The 22,080-nt window shown below is 42.4% G+C and overlaps 1 protein-coding gene across 3 annotated transcripts in view; it reads left to right on the top strand.

The window, feature by feature from the left end:
* Positions 1-22,080, top strand: part of LOC129734916 (transcription factor RFX3-like) — a 194,651-nt gene that overhangs the window by 88,168 nt on the left and 84,403 nt on the right. For all 3 annotated transcript variants that reach the window (XM_055700327.1, XM_055700328.1, XM_055700329.1), the window contains exon 3: positions 11,354-11,451. In XM_055700327.1, the coding sequence (XP_055556302.1) occupies positions 11,354-11,451 (98 nt within the window). The remainder of the gene's footprint in view (positions 1-11,353; positions 11,452-22,080) is intronic.

Genomic DNA, 22,080 nt, shown 5'->3' with positions numbered 1-22,080 from the left:
TCCACCTCAATGCTCATCCAGCCCATATTTCAACAGCTTCTCTACAAGGACCTTATGGGAGACAATGTCAAAGGTATTCATGAAGTCTAGGCAGAATTATCCACTGCTCTCCCCTGGTCTACCAGGCCAGTTATTTCATTGTAGAAAGTTATTTTGTCAAGCATGACTTTCCCTTGGTGAATTCATGCTGGCTACTCATGATTTCTTTGTCATTCATGTGCCAGGAAATGGTTTCCATGATTACTTGCTCCATCACCTTCCCAGTGATTGAGGCGAAGCTGACCAGCCTGTAGTTCCCCAGGTCTTCTTTCCTGAAGACAGAAGTGATACTTGCGGCGAATGAAGAGACGGGACGCAGCTTTATGCAAGCAAATGTCAATTTATTGTACAGAAGCACGAGTTTTTATACACTTTCAGAAGCTGCGTGTTTTAAACAGATTGGTTCTTGAAGCTAAGCATTGCATACTAGGCAATCCCTGATTGGTGGTTAACTACCAGCAATTAACAGCAAGGTGTTGCCTTTCCTTGGCACCATCCATCTCCCACTCCCCTGTGCTCTGTAAACATGCCTCATCATGTTAATTGTTGTCCAGACAAGCTCGAGCACATTCCCCTCAGCTAACTGATTGCCATGCATGGTCCTAGTTTCCAGCCCGCTCCTGCATCTCCCCCTTCCTGTTGCACAAAAAGAACCTTTGAAACCGAACGAGTAAAACCAAGGTATAAGTAATAGAACAAATAAAAAACCAACTGAGACATATTATCAATGTCAAAATAACCCACTGTCTCTGTTCTGTACAATTTTACAATTTCCCGTTTTTGTACAGCTAGTACCAGGTTTACCATGTTCTGCAGGGCCCTTGCAAACATGACAGCAACCAAGGTAACAGCAAACAAACAATATTGCCAATTGAGTGAATGGATGCCAAAAAAGGCTGAAATTTTCTCAGATTTTGATAACATGTTGCTGCAATGGGGCGCCTAAAATCCACGCAGCACATACCATCCAAATCCTCACAGCCATGTCCTTGAACCAACAAAAAAGGCAGTGGCAATTTTGACTCACATTCTTAACTGCCTACCAAACAAGGTGATTTAACTCTTTAATGCTTTCCATTCTGTTACTCCGGATAAGAGAAGAACCACTGCAATACGTTCCCATCATAGCCTCCTACTACATTAGCATCTACAGAAAGACAATTATCGACATTCAAAGTGTAAACAATATCAGCTTCTTTTGGATTAACATTATACATAGGTGGAAGGGCACACCAAACAAGAACTGGTTCAGTCAAAAAGTTCGAAACATAGCATGCCTTCTCTGAACATACCTCTGGGGTCATTCCCTTCATTCCCTCTCTTTTTTATGCAAAGAGAAACACTTTACCATAACAGAGAAGCCCCTATTTACATCTCTGAGCCCGGACACAAACCGCAGCTGTATGCTCCACCAGGCTCAGGGCAGAAATCGTTCATGTAGTTACATAGCTATATATCACTACAAGCATGCAGACACCTATTAAACACTAGATAACCGTGTTTATCTTCCCTATTCTCCTTCACAATACCTAGCTGTTCTCTCACCTCTTGTTAGGTCAAATATTCTCCAGTTTCCTCTCCTATCTCTCTCTTCAGACATTCTCTATCCTCCTCTTTTTTGCTTGTTAATTGTGATGAGGCAAAGGGGGTGTGTAGCTGGGTGACCATGACCTGATTTATGTTACAATCAACTAAACACTGAATACAGGAAAAAAAAAGCATGGGAGACATAAGGCAAACATCAATAAGGTGGTTAAAGATAATTATAATAAATCCTGTAATACTTTTGAGTCATGGCCCAAAGTTTCCCAGCCGTGAGAAGAGACCAAAGGCATCCCGCCCCTGGCTCTGTTGCAGATCTTTGTTTTAAGGCTTTTGAGTTTTGTATACTTTTGTAAATTAATTCACAGTGGTCACTCAGATTCACGTAACACATCCTATCAAAGTCTTCACACTTGTGTCCCTGTGCTAATAATAAAAATCAATAGCAACTTGGTTCTGTAGCAACATATGATGGACAGAATCAACATCTGTTAATAAGCCAGAAAAAAATATAGTATTTGTAGTATTACTTTGTTTAGCAAGCTAGCAGCCTAATTTACTAAGCAAGTTAAGAGCGTGTACTATTCTTACAGAAGAGATTAGAGAAGCAAAAATCTGTTACGCTGCATTCCAGAACTCAGCCTGAGAATTACAGTCTGCTGTGAGTTCTGCGTTACAATCTTTTGACACATGTTGGGGTTGCGATTGTGAAAGTTGCCCGTTTACAATTTTCATTGGCATTATCACAGCTAGTTGTTTTAAAAGCAACCCTTGAGCTTCCTGATGTTCGACTTGTTGCAAAATATTCTGAAGCCAATCAATCAAGTTAGTATTAAAGTTAGTGACTCTCTAGGACCCTGCAAGACTGTGGCAAGACTCCCGCATCCTGACTGCCTTAATAGCCATCTCATTCATTTGCAAACAGTTGTCCCTGGGATACCTTGCCTGAGTCACAGAATCGGCACAGTTAATTGCTCCAGCTAACTGCTCATAGTTAACAGCAATTCCCCGATTAAGGTTTTCAGTCAAGGCCACTACACATAGCTCACAAAAATCAAATAACCACATCATATACTGTATCAGTTAGTACCATACAAAGCAATGACTTCCAGTCATGCAGTGTGAGTGTATAAGGCTCTGCCATCACTTCAAGAAGGGACATAGCAAATGTATTATAAATCCTCCCTTCCCGCACTGCTTTGCTTAACCCTTTAACAGCCTCGTATTGCACAGGCTGCCACTCTGCAGGTTGATTTGTCTGACAAAATACTGAACATGCCCTAGCGACTCCCAAAACCCATCACTTAAGTGTTTCCCACTTGCATTCCTGCCACCAATCCCTCAGACCCCCTTTCACCCTCCCCCAAAATACAATCAATGCATCCGGAGAGATGAGGGGGTGGGGGAAAGGTCTAGCTCCTTTTCCAGATCTATAGGACCTGGATCAAAAGGTTTATCAGTGTCAATAAAATCATTGTCCGAGTTGTCCTGTTCCCGTGCTTGGTCCTGTGTTGTGAGGGTCGCTGCAATCAGTGACAGAAGCTTTGGGGGCAGAGGAGATGTGGATGGAATCGCCATCACTGACGGTGTCTTGAGAAGAGTCGCGCTGTCGGTGGAATTTACAGCTTCCTCTGGTTTAGCACCGTTAGTAGAATTAGTCCACACTTGGCAAAGAGGAGTCAGAATTTGCCACCAAGATGTTAAATGCGTTCCCGACACGGAGTTCCCCTCCGCGGCAGCATCATACAATTGGCTGCTGTATGTACACACTTTCATTCTTTCAAAGTCTCTAAAGTTTCTTGGCTGCTCACCTGTCTCGATGCATACAGGCGTTATCCTCGGGGTTTAGGTAGTCCGCCTGGTCCAGACAGCAAGACGACCGTTCAGCCAAGACATCTCCTCCGGAACGCAGCCCTCTTCCACGAGCTGTCTTTTTTATCGACCAGTTCCGTCCTTATTCTTCCAAGGCTTCGGAACACCACCATAGGGGTCACCATTTGAGGAGATTGAGGCACGGACTCTGATCTGACCCTTCATAAGTCCATATACGTCTCTTTCTGGGGACGAAGCCTGATTCCCAGTTACGGATTTCCCACAGCTCACCTCTCAACTCCGGAGGGATTTCAGGCCGGCTCCTGCTTCCTTTCAGCAGATCATTCAAAGTTCTGTGGGATTCGCTGCATGTCGCTCAGATAGGCGATTCGAGAGCCCTTCACGTCAGATCCTTAAACGCATCACGTCGGGGTCACCAATTTGCGGCAAATGAAGAGACGGGACGCAGCTTGATGCAGGCAAATGTCAATTTATTGTACAGAAGCACGAGTTTTTATACACTTTCAGAAGCTGCGCGTTTTAAACAGATTGGTTCTTGAAGCTAAGCATTGCATACTAGGCAATCCCCGATTGGTGGTTAACTACCAGCAATTAACAGCAAGGTGTTACCTTTCCTTGGCGCCATCCGTCTCCCACTCCCCTGTGCTCTGTAAACAAGTCTCATCATGTTAATTGTTGTCTAGACAAGCTCGAGCAAATTCCCCTCAGCTAACTGATTGCCATGCATGGTCCTAGTTTCCAGCCCGCTCCTGCAGATACTTGCTTCCCTCCAATGTTGCGATTGAGTTACAGCGGTCAGGAAGTAACACAACACAAGTAAAATAGTAAGCAGCAAAAAGCTTTACCATTGGTCCATGCTGTTTCCCCATCCTCCAGAGGCCAGACCACACTACTCCTTATCTCTGCTTCATCCAGGTTTTTGTCCTACATGCCTCAGAGCTATTTAACCACTTTGCTGTAGGATCACAGCTGCACGTCCTTCAAAGCAAGGCCACAGCTGCATATTATCAATGTCAAGCAACCCACTGTCTTCATTCCTCTACAATCCCCCCCCCCCCTTTTTTTTTCCAAAAGGTTACTTCTGCATTACAAACATTTGACATGTGGTGGGGTTGCAATTGCGAAAGGTTTATAATGCCCACTTGCAATCTTCATTGGCAATTAAACGCAGCAAAGCAGTGCACCTTTATTTGTTTCTCCAGGTTTATATACCCTTTTCCCAGCTTCTCTGATTGGTTATCCTTACAGCTAGCATGCTCAGCAACAACTATTGATTGGCATTGATTGGCTAAGATGCGTGGGTTTCATGTTCTCTGCCAGCAGCTGACGTATCACCCCACATCCTGCTCTAATTTGCTTCATATCCTATTTTCTCTCTCTCTTCCTTCTTGTCTCCAAGTTCACTCAGTCAAGGTTGCGGCTCGCTCTCTTTGAAGACACAGCTCTATCCCATCGTTAAAGCCTGAGCCACCAGCAGCCCAGTCTAAACCCTCATATCCCGCTTTTTGTTTTTCAACCAAAAAGGCAGTGTTTATCATGTCGCAGGGCCTTTTGCAAACAAGAAAACAAACACTGTATCATGAGCAAGATGACACAGATTACAAACAGTCCCATGAGTCACAACTCAATCCTGTGAGGCAAGACCCTAACCCCAAGTGACTTAACTGATCATCTAGAAACCCACGACTCTCCTGTAATTCCTGTGTTGCTTCCATTATTTCCTTGATATATCTGTGAATTGATTTTGAATTTGTTTTTTAAATCCATGCAACACATACCATCAAAATCTTGACAGCCATGACCATGTGCTAGCAATAAATTATTATTGTTTAATATAATGTTCTGTGAAGATGCTACCAAACTTAATTTGCCTATGGTATATGGTCCTCCCACTTTCCTGCTGGGTAGCCCTGGCCAAGCCCCATCTCCACAAATTAGAAATAAACTTTTCAGTAATTGCCTAGGCAGGGCCACATCTGGAGCGGGTTGTGTACAATTACACGCTACAGATGCACACCAGTTTGATTCATTTCTCCTCAAAGGATTGTCAGGTGTGGAGTTAAACACACAGGATTCCACCCCTAAAGTCCCTAGAATATCAAGTTCTTGGGGTTCCAGAGGACTGACAAACTATCATCCCAGACATCCCACCACTGGGCACAATCTGTCATATTTTTACACTTGTTCTATCCCAATGTTGACAATTTCTCCATTACCCACTGACTCTCTGACCCGTTTGAGGGACCCCCCTTCCCACACTGCTTTTCTTAACTCTTTAACAGCCTCGTATTGCACAGGCTGCCACTCTGGAGGTTGATTTGGCCAATAAAATACTGGTCATGCCATTGCAGCTCCCAAATCTCCTCACTTAAGTGCTTCCCACTTGCATTCTTGCCACTGATCCCCCAGACCCCCTTTCACCCTCCCCAAAAATACAATCAAGTCATCGAGGGGGGGAGAGGGAAAGGTCTAGTTCCTTTTCTGGATCTATAGGACCTAGATCAAAAGGTTTATCAGTATCAATGGAATCATTGTCAGAGTTGCCTATTTCTGCACTTGGTCCTGTGTGACATCCACAAAATGAACCTCCTTCAAGCTGCTGTCCCCCATGGATTCTTCCAAGGTCTCCTTAATGGAGGATACAATCAAATACATACACAGCTCCCATAGGAAGCCAAAAATCCCTTCACCTATAGCAGGTAGAGCTATGGAGCGATGAATGTATGTTTCAGCTAGTTGTAAACTTTTCTTCACTCTTTTTCTTAACAAGAACACACACTTCTTTGCTTCACCTTTCCTCCACCTGGGACCAACAGCATTAATGATGTTCTTGCATGGGAGTTTCCCAGGACCTGTGATAACCACGCACCCAGGCTGCAAACTCCTATTCTTCCTCACCAGCTCGCCACACTTTTGTGGCAGTTCTGGACTGGCCACTTTTAACAGTGCCTCAGCAAGGCCACCGATGTGTTTTAAATCCTCATTAGATGCATTTACCACAACATCAACAGGATAAGTGCACGTCAGCTTTATAAACAGCTATTACAATTCCATCTATGGTCACTTGGCTATAGGTCTTGCCTGTATTACTATTTTCTTACTGTTTTTCCAGCCTGATTAGATACTTAAAGTCTTGTTTCACACTAGCAGCAAAAAAAGGGTTCTCACTCTTTGAAATATGACATGGCTCCTGGCTCTCTAATTACCACACAATTATAATGCAGGCCAGACAGAATTTGCTCAATTAAGGTGACTCCCTTCAGCACTCCTCAGCCCACTCAAAGGCATAACTCTGTTTTTTCTATGTGCTAAAGTCAACTTTCACACCTTTATTCTGTAGATCACACCAAACATTGGTCTTTTTCCTTAAAGAAGATTATGACCACCATGGGCTTTCCTCCAATGACCTTTTGTACTTGTGTGTTTTCATCTACAAAGTTACAAGGCTCTTCAAAGGCTTTTGCTATTGCTCAAGAACACATGTGAATCCGTAACAATTTGTCCCCAACAGCTCACCTCTCCCAGCATCTGTTACGTGATCTGGATCACAGGCTCTCCCTGCCTGTCTCAGCTACATTGGGCATCACTGTCACCACTCATTACCTGCAGTCTCATATAAACTTCAAGTGTCAAAATCAGCTTGCCTCACACGGGGTACCAATTCTTGTGATTGAGTTACAGCAGTCAGGAAATAACACAACACAAGAAAAATAGTAAGCAGCAAAAAGCTTTACCATTGGTCAAACTCTACTATCTATACTGTTTCTCTATCCTCCAGAGGCCAGACCACACTACTCCTTATCTCTGCTTCATCCAGGTTTTCATACTATATGCCTGGGAGCTATTTAACCACTTTGCTGTAGGATCACAGCTGCACATCCTCAAAGCAAGGCCACAGCTGCATATTATCAATGTCAATCAACCCACTGTCTTTGTTCCCCTACACTCCAATCCTTGAGCACATCTCCTAATCACCATGATCATTCAAAGATTATTGATTGGCTTCACAATGACATCAGACAGTTCCCTCAGCACTCATGGGTGCATCCTATCAGGGCCCATTAGGATAAGGTCTTTGTAATACTATACTAACTTTGTAAATGAAGCTTCTGTGATGTTTGTACTTAATTAAGCCTTCTAGGAGGCTTAGTGTAATTAATTCTTTTTAAGATTTGCTTAAAACTTTTAAAAACTAAATCTATTTTATATCAGCATATATTTTCAATAAGATATTACTTTCAGTGTTACAATTTCTAGTACTGTTTCACTATTTCATCTGTATTTTGACTATTTTGTGAATATATTAGATGGTATTTTTTCAGTTGAGTCTTATTTTGAAAGTTGAAGTCATGTAAGGTTTCAGAAAGGAAAGTTAGGGGATCAGTCTGGCCAAGGAAGAGGAGTTTGCTGCAATATTTTGTATAGACAGAAAAGGTGATGTTCTGAAAGCTGATGCAGATGATCCTGCAGTGATTGAGACAGGATATGAAGGAGATACTGGTTTAGAGAGAAAAGGATAGATGATGAAAATGCTGAGAAAAGGTCAGGAATTTTAAAGGAATTGAACGTGTAGGATAAGGAAGAGGAAGAATAAAAATGTGAATCTAGTATACCACTAGCAAATGTGATGAAGAATGTGGGTCAGATAGGTGTTTTTCCACTGTAGGAAAAGAAAGGGTTATCAGGCATTATAACAATGTCTTTGATGAAGAATTTGCTCTGAAAAATTAATTGTATATATTATATATTTGCTTAAATTTGAAATTTGAATTTATGTACACATGCTTTAGGAGTAGACTAAAATAAATTTAAAATAATTTATTTTTTTAAATCCTTTCCTGTAGTTATGGGGGGAATAATTTCTCAATGTCTAAACTATTTTCTGGTAAAATGAATCTTTTCGTTGCATACTGACAATATAACTGGCTTTCGTGAAAGTCTGATATGGTACTTCAAATGAAAAAAAAAAAAAGTCCTTAATGAAAAACTAAGACTCCCTTCTGAGTTTAGTGGTAGTGGTTTCACAGGTGTTTTCAAGCAATGCAGCAATTGTCATTTTTAGCACCTTGAATGGTGAAGGGAGAAACCTATACATGTGCAAGTAAAATGTAGCAACAGTAAGGCCAAATGTGAGGAGCATAATTAAATGCCATTTAACATCCTGCAGAATTTTTCTTAGTCTTATGTTTCCTCAAATATTTTCTACTCATGTATCATTCCTGTTTTAACATGCACTCTTAAACATGAGGTAGCAAGCTTTACAAGGATTTAAAATTCATCTCACTGACCTTATGGTTTATGTCATGTAATACAGAAGAATTGAAAGAGTAAAATTAAAAACAAGTGTCTAATCAATTTTAGAAGGTGTATCCATTCATCAAAAGTTACACAAAAATCCTCCTATTCAGCAGAGACTATGACCATAGCATTCAGAAATAACTGTATCATTAAACTGGACATACACACTTTTGCTAATCAAAATTAGAGCTTAATGCAGAATGAGATTTAACACATAAAAACAGTCACGAACTCATATCAGTCATTTACCTAAATATCAACATTACAGCATATGCTGCTTTTCAAAAGTATTAGGTTTTTTTTATCTGAGAACAGAAAGGTTTTGCATATCCAACTCTTTTTTTTTTTCTTTTTTTTTTTTTTTAGGCGCTGTACTTTATTATATATTTTTTTTTATTTTAAATGGGATTTATAAATCCTTACTTATTTTACCCTGGTATTTTTCTCTTAACCTTATTAGTACTTTTAATGCAAACACTTTTTTATCTAAAATCAAAATGCTGTACATAGTTTTATCTTGCCTTAATGATAAGGGATGTATTTTTTGAATTTGGGAAATTATAGTTCAGGAACACTGTTAAGGAATGACAGGCCAATGTAAATTTCTGTAACGGTTCACATGGAAAATCAGCAAACTGCTGATTTTTCTATTTAACCATCAAAAAGAGTACATCTCATTACTGCTGACTGACAGAAACATCTGGTTTTCTGTCACGCTTGAACAGTCTATTCAAAGTAATGTGGGTTTTTTTCAGAATTAAAGGTTTTCATATAATTTTTTCCTTAGGTGTGGTTTAACCCCAGATGGCAACTAAACACCACACAGCCGCTCACACGACCACCCCCTGGTGGGATGGGGGAGAGAACTGCAAGGGCAAAAGCGAGAAAACGCGTGGATCGAGATAAAACCGTTTATTAATTTAAAAAACAATGTTAATAATGATAATAATAATATGTAAGGAAAAGAGGAAAAAAAACCCAAAGAGAGAAAAATAATACCCAAGAAAGATAAGTGACGCAAATTAAAACAATTGCTTACCACCAATCGATTGATGCCTAGTCAGTCCCCGAGCATCAGCCTCCCTGCCAACCTTCCCCCTAGTTTTGTTGCTGAAACTGGTTTCAGCTGGGATAGAGTTAATTTTCTTCTCAGTAGCTAGTGCAGTGCTGTGTTTTGGATTTGGTGTGAGAGTAATGTTGATAACATACTGATGATTTTTAGTTGTTGCTGGGTAATGTTTATACTAAGTCAAGGACTTTTCAGTTTCTCAGGCCCTGCCAGCCAGAGGGCTGGAGGGGCACTAGAAATTGGTAGGGGACAATGCCAGGACAGGTGACCCAAACTAGCCAAAGGGATATTATATACCATAGGACATCATGCTCAGTATATAAACTGGAGGGAGTGGGCCAGGGCCTGCTGATTGCTGTTCAGGGACTGACTGGGCGTCAGTCAGCAGGTGGTGAGCAATTGTATTGTGCATCACTTGGTTTTTTCCTCCTTCCCTTTGGATTTTATTCCTCTCCCCTTCTCCCTCCTTTTCATTAGAATTGTTGTTATTATTATTGTTCTTTTGTTTTTTCCCCTCATATTTTATTTTAATCATTAAATTGTTCTTATCCCAATCCTTGAGTTTTACCTTTTTCCTGATTTTTCCTCCCCATCCCACTGGGGTATGGGAGGAGTGAGTGAGCTACTTACTTGTGGGCTGAGGTTAAACCATAACAATGTCATATGGTATGGAATATCCCTTTGGTCAGTTGGGGTCAGCTGTCTGGGTTGTGTTCCCTCCCAACTTCTTGTGCGCCCCCAGCCTACTCACTGGCAGGGCAATGTGAGAAGCAGAAAAAGTGTTGATGCTGTGTAAGCACTGCTCAGCAATAACTAAAATACCCCTGTGTTATCAAAACTGTTTTCAGCACAGATCCAAAATATAGCCCCATACAAGCTACTATGAAGAAATTTAACTATATTCCAGCCAAAACCATTACATTAATAATGAAGTTCAGAATCTCATTTCAAAGTATATGAATTAATAGTGGAAAAGGAGGAATAGGAATTTTATAGAATGTAGTGAGGATGATGAAGGTGTTCAAACTAGAATGTCCTTAAAGAGCTCACTTAGATGATACATCACATGCATGAGAACCAGACTCTTCTGGGATTACACTGAATTTTTTTAGGACCTACTCTGACAGGTCAAAGGTTCACACCCTGTTAACAGCACATGTAAGTTGTAATTTAGTGGCTTATATTATATATAGTTAAATTTGAGTTAAAAAAAAAAACCAAACCACATAAAAGAAGCATATAGATGACCAAAAGAAGTTTTCTTCCTTACTAAATATAGTTCCTAAGCTTGGTGTGAAGCATATAGTTCTTATTCTTGTGCTTTCCAGATTGTTCTGTCTTTGGCATTGAAAGTACCCATACGCTCAAGGGAATGCATCTCCAATGTTAGTACTCCACATAGCGTATTACAGACATGCAGCACAAAATTACATTTTGTGTTATTTAGTAATTGTGAGAACAGGGATGTCCCGTGACTGAGAGTATTGTTTAGAAACCATTAGATGCACTAAAGCACTAGTCATTCTTTTTATAAGGTAAACTATCCTATATTTCTGGTGTTCTTGTTTACAGGTACAGCAAGTACAGACTGTGCAACAGGTACAGCATGTCTACCCAGCCCAAGTTCAGTATGTGGAGGGAAGTGACACAGTCTACACAAATGGAACAATGTAAGTTGGTTATTGATCAAAATTAGAATGATTACTAAAATAAGAAGTTAAATGCACATTCTTTTAAAGACATCATATGGACTACTGTATTTTAAGTAGCAAAGAAAAATGTTTAAACAAAAACTTTATTTTTTGTCTTATTAAATCATTATTTGGGCAAAGCCAAGTTGAATTCACACCACTTGAATTAATCTAAAATGAATTCAGGTAATTGTTACAGTTGAACATAGTGTGAAGCATTTTGTTGTTTGGGGAAAAAACTTAAGTTTATGGACAAGTTTTAAGTTATGCTGATAGGAAGGATTATCTAAATTTGTTATAATATGATCATCTGTGTAATAAAGAAGTCTTTGTGTGGGCCTCCTGTTCTTCTGGTTGAAATTCTACTGGCAATTGCTGAGGCAGCTGCAGTCATTACTTACAGAAAACAATTATGTAACTTCTTTACTGTTTAGTGTAATGGATACATATTTAATTTCTTTCCAAAGGAAGGAAGGGAGAGGAATGAGAATATGTCTTTTTGCTTGTCTCTTAGAATATTCTGTTTCACGTGCTTTGTTTACCTTGGTTTGTATCATTCTCTGTGGAATACTGTTCATGGCACTGGAAAGCCAACCTTCAAGGCTTTTTGCAAAATTTGCTGATTTTCTTTGCTCTTATCTAATCAATCTTCTGTCTTAAATGGGTCTGTTAAGATGTGCTTATTATTAACAATGACCAATGTGCCAATGTGTCCTTGTTTAAGATACTGTAAAAACTGAAAGTCGCTCATAACATTGTTAAACTGTAATCAGAGACTGAAAATTTCTATGTAGGATGCCTTATCAGGCTAACTTGTTTTTGAAAAATGTCGGCCAAAGACACTGAACTGTTGAGACAGAAGAAAATATATTTCTTCATCCACCCTTGTGTAAGCTTTTCTTTTAAACGCTCTAGTACTTCTACTCTTTCAATTATGGACATGAAACCAAGCAGTGATGTTGGGAGCGTGTGGTTTATTGCCGCTCATGAAATTTTGCCTGAGTTTATAGCTCAAATATATTAAGCAGAGGATTATGTTTGTTTTACCCTATTTATATGTTAAATGCTCCAAAGACCAATGGATGTGCTCCAAGTGGTCCTAAATGGGGCATCTCTTTGCAGCTGTTGCTTCTGCTATTAATTATGTCAACTCTGGGTTCTAGTGCCTAATCTATGAACAAAAAGTCTATTCTATTCCATATACAGGGCTAGGATATAAGGTTGAAGGAAGCTATCCTATTAAAGCATTGAAAGGAGCAAGTACTAAACCTGCGGTGGGAATGGAAAATGTTCTATGACTATTAACATGGATATTCTTTCATTCTCCTTTTATAGCCATGTGCTAGCCTGATTCCAACAGAACCCTCAAGCCCTCCCAGAATTCATTTACACGTGAAAACAGCAACTAGGGCCAGTCAGTGAGGAGGAAAGGAAAACATGAGTTGGCTGGTTAACTATGATCCAGTAAGCAGGAAAGGGTTCTGGTCTTAGATAAAGAGCTCATGAAAGTGACTGGAAAGGCAAGAGCCAAGTACCAGTGGGTGGAAAGAAGAAAGTATGGTGGCAGACATACAAATCTAACAAAGAGCCAAAATGCGTGGTTGCCTGGGAAAAAGAACTTTAAAAACCAAACCAAAATAAAAACACTGACCAGAAAAGTTGCCTCCGTACAGGAGATGATGCCTATATGATTTTCCTGATATAACTGCTAATGATTTCATTTATAGATAGTACCTTAAAAGGAGATGGAAGGAGGAGCTGGCTGACACAACATAACTTGTAGTGCTATTTCATCCATCTGTAAACTGTATTTTAGTATAGTTGATAATTTATCATAGAAAAATTTAGGTTGTAAGGTAACTCCGGAGGTGATCTAGTCTAACCCTCTGCTCAAAGCAGGTCTAATTAGATCAGGTTGCTCAAGGACTTGTCCCATCAAGTCGTGTACACCTCCAAGGATAGAGGTTCCACACCCTTTCTGTTCCTGTATTTGACCACCCTCATGGAAAAAAAGTGTTTTCCTAATACCTAACCAGAACTTCCCATATTACAACTTGCATTCATTTCTTCCTGTCCTATTGTTGTGCACCTCTGAGAAGCGTCTGGCTCTGTCTTCTCTGTATCCTCCCATCAGGTAGTTGTAGAGAGCAAAAAGGTATCCCCTGAACCTTATCTTCTCCAAGCCGAACAGGCCTAGTTCTCTCAGCCTCTCCTCATATGTTATGTTCTCCAGCCCCCTGAACATCTTTGTGGTCCTCTGCTGGACTTGTTCCAGTCTGTCCACATCTCTCTTGTACCAGGGAGCCCAAAACTGGACACAGGACTCCAGATACAGTCTCACCTGTGCTAAACAGAGGGTAAGGATCACTTCCCTCAGCCTGCTGGCTACACTCTTGGTAACACAGCCCAGGATGCATTTGTCCACTTTTCTGCAAGGACCAGTGGATGGAAAGAAGAAAGCACAGTGACAGACACACAAATCTAACAGTCAAAATGCTGCTGGCTTATATTCAGCTTGCTTTCCACCAGGATCCTCAGGTTCTTCTCTGCAAAGTTGCTCTGTAGAGAGTCAGCCCCCCCCCCCCAGTCTATATTGCTGCATGGGATTATTCCTTCCCAGATGCAAGATATGGCATTTGTCCATGTTAAACTTCATGAGGATCCCATCAGTCCGTTTCTCTGGCCTTTCCAGGTCCCTCTGACCTCCAGCATATAGAGCACACACACACCCCCTCCCATTTGGTGTCATCTGCAAACTTGCTGAGAATGCATTCTGTCCCATCATCCAAGTCACTAATGAAGACCTTAAACAGCATTGGTCCCAGTACTGATCCCTGAGAGACCCCGCTAGTTACTGGCCCACAGCTGGACTTTGCACCACAGATGACAACTCCTTGAGCCCAGCAGTCTAGGCAATTTTTCCACCCACCTTATTGTTCACTTATTCAGCCCCTATCTCAAAAGTTTGGTGATACAGAGATTATGGGAGACTGTGTGAAAGGCCTTTCTTCAGTCAAGGTATACAACATCCACTGCCTCTCCTTGTCCACAGTGCCAGTCACCTTGTCATAGAAAGCAATGAGTTTAGTCAGGCATGATTTGCCCTTAGTAAATCCCTGTTGGCTGCTCCCAATCACCTTCTTGTCCTTCATGTATTTACAAATAGCTTTCAGGAGGATTTGTTCCATAACCTTTCTGGGGACTGAGGTGAGGCTGACTGGCCTGTAGGTCCCGGTATCCTCCTAGTTGTCCTTGAAGAAGCGTGTGATATGACTTTTTCCCAGTCATCGTGAACTTCCCCCAGTTGCTGCGACCTTTTGAGGATGATAGAGAGTTGCCTTGCAATGACATCAGTCAGCTCCTTCAGCACCCTTGGATGCATCCCACCTGGTCCCATGGGCTTGTGTGCATCTAGAAGGCTTAAGTGCTCCTTAACTGCATCTTCCTAGCTACAGGAGACCGATTTCCAGCAAGCTCTAGCAGTTTTAACAGGTTCTGTCAGGTGTTCTTGATTAAAGAGGGCATTGAGCTTTTGTTCCAGCTGACTCCTGATTAGGTACAGTCAAGCACCCTTTCAGCAAATACTAGGAGTGGCCTATATAAGCGCCAGCCTAGAGCACAATGAACAGTCAGCAGTTTGTTACAGGAAATGGTCTCCAGCAGCTGTTAGGGCAACTGTCCCTGGAGCGTCAGAGGCCTTGGTCTAGGTGAAGCTCCAGAAAGAGGATACAGTTCTGTAGGTCTCGGGCTGTAGGATGTGCCTGGGGTTTTGCTGATGCTGGGGCAGTAGAAGATAGTCTTATAGCCTGCAGGTGGTGTGTGCTTGTTAAGGATCTGTGTTGCCATGTAAAGGAGTTACGGGAGGAGGTCAGCAGACTGTATAGCATCAGAGATGATAAGAAAGAGATTGACCAGTTCTCCTCTGAAATCCTGTAGCTTCAAGAGCCCGAACCCCCAACTGTACTGAAGGGGCAGGAGAGTTTGTGCTTATTGGGTTGGGAAGTGGAGACTCCCGTGATGGTGGAGGGTGGAAGCTTGTGACCTCTGGCATCGGGAGGAAGGCTCCCCCTCCACCTGAAGATTTGCAACTACAAAATAGAATTAGTGCCCTCATAGCAGATGAGGAGCTGGGAGGTCTGTCAAACAAAACATCGATGCTAGGTGAACCTGAGTCATGAAGTAGTGAGTAACTTACTACTGAGGGGCATGGAGACTCCCACGTGCTGAACTGACCAATTGTTTAGGGAGGTGGGCTTGGATGTGGGACATGGTTGAAATCCTGCTAAGGCTTCTCTGGCCCTCAGGTTATTCATCTCTGCTGCTCTTCCATGTAGGCACCAATGATACTGCCAAGGGGAAACCTACCTGGAAAGTGTCAAGTGTGGCTATATGACTGGGGGAAATGGACAAGGACAGGGGGGGCTCGTTAATGTTCTTCTTGATCTTACTGGTGAGGGGAAAGAGCTTGAGGATGAGTGGATGGATCCTGCAGGTCAACAATTGGGGGTGTGACTGGTGCTGGCAGCAAGGTTTTCAGTTTTTACAGAATCACAGAATGGTTGAGGTTGGAAGGGACTTCTGGAGGTCATCTTGTCCAACCCCCTGCTCAAGCAGAGCCACCTAGAGCCAGTTTCCCAGGAATATGTCCAGATGGCTTTTGAATATCTCTATGGAGGGAGACTCCACAATCTCTCTGGGCAACCTGCTCCAGTGCTCAGTTACCCTCATAGTAAAAGAGCCTTATGGCCAGATGGAACCTCCTGTATTTCTTTTTGTGCCTATTGCCTCTTGTCCTGTCACTAGGTACCAATGAAAAGAGCCTGACTCCATCTTCTAGGCACCTTCCCTTCAGGTATTTATATACATTGAGAAGATTCCCACCCCAAGCTTTCTCTTCCTTAGGCTAAAGAGTCCTAGCTCTCTCAGCCTTTCTTCATAGGAGACATGCTCCATTCCCTTAATCATCTTCATGTCCCATCATTGGACTCTTTTCAGTATGTCGATGTCTCTCTTGTACCGGGGAGCCCAGAAGTGGACACAGGACTCCAGGTACACAGTACTCAACTGGTGCTGAATAAAGGGGAAGGATCACCTACCTGGACCTACTGGTAATAATTTGCCTAATGCATCCCAGGATACCGTTAGCCCTCTTTGTGGCAAGGGCACATTGCTGTCTCATGTTCAACCTGGTGTCCACCAGGACCCCCAGGTCCTTTTCTGCAAAGCTGCTTTCCAGATGGGTGGCCCCCCTGGCATGTACCAGTGCGTGGGGTTGTTCCTCCCCAAGGGCAGGACTTGGCACTTCCCCTTGTTGAACTGCATGAGGTTCCTCTCAGCCCATTTCTCCATCTTGTCAAGGTCCCTCTGGATGGCAGCACAGCCCTGCGATGTATCAGCCTCTATTCCCAGTTCTGTGTCATCAGCCAACTTGCTGAGGGTACGCTCTGCCCCATCATCCAGATCACTAATGAAGACATTGAACAGTACTGGACCCAGTATTGATCACTGGGGTACACTGCTATTTACTGTCCTCCAACTAGACTTTCTGCCACTATGACCATGGGATCCTCTTTGAGGATGGAGGACTGCTAGGGAGAGACCGAATCCACATGACCAAGTGGGGCACAAACAGCTTTGCCAACCTGGCAAGGAGAGCTTTACACTAGGAATGATGTGGAAGGGATGACCAACAGTCAAGTGAGGAAGTCATAGATAGTCACTGGATGGGCAAGCAAAGGATGTGGGGTAAGCAAGAGGGACCTCATAATCAACAAAACAGGGTTGAAAGTGGACCACTTCAAGCATATGCACATAACTAAGGAAGTGTCAGGAGATCAGCATTATGGGAAAGCTTTCATGCCCTTTTGGGGAAATTGGTACGACTGGATGCCTCTCCAAAGTGCCTGCACACTTATGCATGCAACATGGGGGAAAATAGGAGGAATTAGATGTCTCTGATCACTTGCAGGGCTATGACCTCAGGGATCACAGAGATATTGTGGAATGGCTCATACAAGTTGATGCTGCAATGGATGGATGCAGAATCTTTAGGGAAAACAAGCCAAGAAAGTGCTCTATATGAAAGAGGATCTGGAATGCATGGAGATTTGTCTAGGGATGGATGATAAGCCAGTTGAGAGCTTAAGGGTCTGGATTAGATGACATACCAGCGTGGGTGATGATGTGGGTATCTGATACAGACTGCCTGATCGGGAGGAAGTAGATGAAGTCTTGTGGTGGGTTGACCGTGGCTGGCTGCCAGGTGCCCGCCAAGCTGCTCTATCACTTCTCAACAGAATGGGGGAGAAAAATGTGATGAAAAGCTCATGGGTCGAGATAAGGATAGGGACATCATTCAGCATTTATTGTCACAGGCAAAACAGACTTGGCTTGGGGGAGATTAGTTTATTGCCAATTAAACAGAGTAGGATAATGAGGAATAGGAACAAATCTAAAAACACCATCTCCCCACCCCTCCCTTTTTCCCAGGCGCAACTTTGCTCCCAACTCTTCTACCTCCTCCCTCTGAGAGGTGCATGGGGATGGGGAATGGGGGTTGCGGTCAGTTCATAATGTTTTGTCTCTGCCTTCTCCTTCTTCCTCATGCTCTTTCCCCTGCTCCAGTGTGGGGTCCCTCCCACGGGAGACAGTCCTTCATGACCTTCATGCTTCACCATGGTCTTCACCACGGGCTGCAGGGGAATCTCTGCTCTGGCACCTGGAGCACCTCCTCCCCCTCTTTCTTCACTGACCTTGGTGTCTGCAGAGTTGTTTCTCTCACGTATTCTCACTCCTTTCTCCCAGCTGCTGTTGTGCAGCAGACTTTACCCTTTCTTAAATATGTTATCACAGAGGTGCTACCACTGTCTCTGATTGGCTCAGACTTTGGCCAGCAGTGGGTCCATCTTGGAGCCAGCTGAAACTGGCTCCTTCTGACATGGGGACAGTTTCTGGTGTCCTCTCATAGAAGCTGTCCCTGCACCCCCCACCTCTACCAATACCTTGCCATGTAAAACCAATACAGGTTGTCTTCAGGCAACTGGAATAAGCCTCATGTTCGCAGGCTCTGGTTCTCATGAGAGACTTGAACAACCCCAATATCTGCTAGAGGGACAACAAAGCGGGGCACAAGCAACCCAGGAGGACAGTTAAGCAATGCAACTGGTTGTCCAGAGAAGTTTGTGTAGTTTCCATCCTTAGATCTTTTCAAGACCTGAGTGGGTAAATCCCTGAGCAAACTGGTCTGAATTCAGCATTGACCATGCTTTGAGCAGGAGGTTGGACTAGAGACCTCCTGAGGTTCCTTCCAAGCTGAATTATTCTTTGATTCTATATTATGTAACAATTATTTAGTTTCTGATTTAACAAACAGAACTGGACACTTCACCTAAGACCCTTTAAAAAAACCTTATGATCAGCAGTGAAAATTCTTTTTGGCATTCCTACAGGTACATCAGTAATTGCAGCAATTGTTTCCTATCTCCTGAAAGCTTCCATCATTAATTTTCCACCTTCAGTTTTTGCCTGAGTGCTTTTGCTTTTAAAGAGCGAAGACCTGCAGGAAATGGCAATTATTGTAATACTGTGGTTTCCTCAAGTAAGCTCAAAGTACCCCAAACCATTGCCAACATGCTGTTTATTTTAGTTCCGAAGAACAAAATGCAATGTGCAGTGTTCAAAGACAGTATCAATAAGCAATATATAAGAATGTGTTTAACTAACAGAAGGTAGGATTGCTCTTACTGCTGTGAAATCTTGGTGGTGAAGAACGAGTGCTGCTACAGTAATGAAGAAGAAAAAACTAGAAAAGGGAGATCATATTATCTTTAAATGAGTCGTGTGTCGTCGTCCCGTCTGTCCGTCCCCCCCCATCTAAGAAGAAACAGTGCAAGTAAAGACTGGATTTTGTTTATGAGGCAAAACACCATGTTTTGTAGAGTAAGAATGAATGGTTAATGGAAGTCACCTAATGTGAGAAATGCTCTTTTTCAACTTGAGTAATTGATTAATTCTGTAATTAGGAGCTTCCGCTAGCAAAGTTAGCCAATTTACTTATAAAGAAAGAAATATTTTATTTTTCACAGCATCCTTTTCTTCAAATTTGTAGTGATAACTAGTTTATGTAACTGCCCCCAAATGTGGATGCTCATCTGAAATTTAATTTGGATTTATAAAACTTCTTAACTTCTGTATGAGCTCCATGGAACAGGCTTTTTTGTCTTTTTTTTTTTTCCTTTCTTTTTCTTTCTTGAGGTTTCCAGGCAAAGAACAAACACTCTTTTGCACTGTCAATCATCTAACCCACTTATGCTTCTACATAAACATTTTTTGTATGCACTTACTAATTAACTAAGCATTCATTCATGTTAATTTATTACCTTCAGGATAAGAGTCAAAGTATAAGGAATACTGTAAATAATGTGTCAATGATATTTAGTTCTTTAAGGAATTATTATTTTTTTCTGGACAAATGCTATGTAAAACACCTAACATAAGATCTTTTTCACCCCACTGTATTACAGGATGATCTGTTTTAAAAAATATGTGTGGAAAGCAGCAGCTCAGTGTCATCCTGATTTAAAAAAGAAAAAAAAAAGTCTTTAGCTATGAAGAAAGAGGAATTCTAAGTTCTAAATAAATAGTATTCCCTCTTTCTAGCTAAACACTGTATTATTAGAGAAAAGACAGTGGCTCTGGTCTTTTGCTAGAATCATTAGATAATAATCAATGTTACTCCTGACTCAGGTAAAGAGTGTTTGACTTCTTTTTAAACAAAGAATTTGGGCTTTTTCCTACACAGTAGGTTTTCATCCATTTTGTGGCCACTAAAAGCTTTTCACAAAAATTTCAACTGACCAAATTTTACATAGAGCTTGTTTTTCAAAAAGGTTTTTCCTCACTGTTAATTTCTTTTATGGTAATATTTATTAGGAAGTTATGTGACAGAGTAGGTTTTGAGGATTATTCCTCATCCCCCCAATATTGAAAATCAGGAAAAGAAAAAAAAAAGATGAAAGTCATAAAAATAGAATTATCAGTTTACATCCTTACTAAATTAAATACATTTTTCCCATTTGTTTGGCTACCTGCTGTTGGTAACTTTCTGATTATCCAGAGAAAAAGAAAACTGCCTATGGTGGGGTATTTCTACAAAGCAGTACTGGCAGATATTTTCCTGAGTTGGTTCTTACAGCATAGCTAACAGAGGCAGCTAACATGCAGCACTTTGCTCAGAAGGGGACCAGAAACTTTGCAGAGAACAGCATCCATGTCCTGAGCAACGGTGTTAATGTGTCACAGGGCACCAACTCCAGCCATCAGAGCAACTATCCCTATAATGTCAGAGGCCTCAATCCAGACCGAACTCCCGAGGGAAGATGCAGCTCTCAGAGTACAATGAGTGCCTGGGGTCTCTCACTAAGGCTGGGGCAGAGTGAGACGGTTTCCTTGCCTGCAGGAGGTGTGCAGTGGTACAGTTGGCAGCTGCCAAGGAGGTGCTGGAAGAGGTCAGCAGACTACGTGATATCAGAGACAGTGAGAAAGAGATCAACTGGATCTTTTTCGAGACCCTGTAGCCTGAGCCCTCAGCTGCATTGAAGGAGGATCAGGTGGCCTGTGCTTATTGGGTTAGGAAATGGTGAAGGCTGGAAGCTTGTGGCTTCTGGCAACAGGAAGAAGGCTCCTGCTCCACCTGCATATCTCCAACTAAAGAACAGGTTCAGTACCCTCACAGCAGATGAGGGTCTGGGAACTCTGTCCAATGAAGCATTCGAGCTAACTAAGTCTGAGCCATGCAGCAGCACCAGAAGGAAGTGGCAAGTGACAATAGTGGGAGATACCATGCTGTAGGGGACGGGGGCCCACATCTGCTGACCTGACCTGATGTGTTGGGAGGTTTACTGCTTGCTGGGGGTTGGAGACGGGATGCTGTGGAGATACTGCCAAGGTTTGTTCATCCCTCAGACTATTGCTACTTGCGAATCTTCACATGGGCACCAACGATACTGCCGGAGGAGACCTGGAGCATATCAAGTGTGACTACGTGCATCTGGAGTCAATGGTCAAGGGCATGGGGGTCCAGGTAGTGTTCTCCTTGATCTTTCCAGTGAGAAGCAAGGGCTTGAGGAGGAACGGAAGGATCCTTTGGGTCAACAGTTGGTTGCCCAGCTGGGGATGACAATTGGTATTTGTATTTTACGACCATGGGGACCCTTCTTTAAGGACTGAAGACTGCTAGAGAGAGATGGGATCCACCTGACCAAGTGGGGCAAAACCATCTTTACCAACAGGCTGGCCAGCTTGGTGAAGAGAACTTTAGACTAGAAATGACAGAGGAGGGAGATGACGACCCACAATCAAGCGAGGGAGTGGTGGAATGGGTTGGCAAGCAAAGGGTGCAGGGTGTTATGGAAAAGAGAGAGCTTGTAATCAGCAAAACAGGGCTGAAGGAGAGACACTCTGCTGGACACAATTCTTACAAACAAGGAAGCTTTTCTTACAATTCTTACAAAGTGGTCGGTGATGTGAAGGTTGGGGGGGCAGCCTGGGCTGCATTGACCATGAGATGGTGGAGTTGAGAATACTGAGAGGAGGGAACAAGGCACATGG

Source organism: Falco cherrug, assembly GCF_023634085.1.
Source record: "Falco cherrug isolate bFalChe1 chromosome W unlocalized genomic scaffold, bFalChe1.pri SUPER_W_unloc_1, whole genome shotgun sequence".
Classification (NCBI taxonomy): domain Eukaryota; kingdom Metazoa; phylum Chordata; class Aves; order Falconiformes; family Falconidae; genus Falco; species Falco cherrug.
The sequence above is the reverse complement of the archived record's forward strand: the minus strand, read 5'-3'. Positions and strand labels throughout refer to the sequence as shown.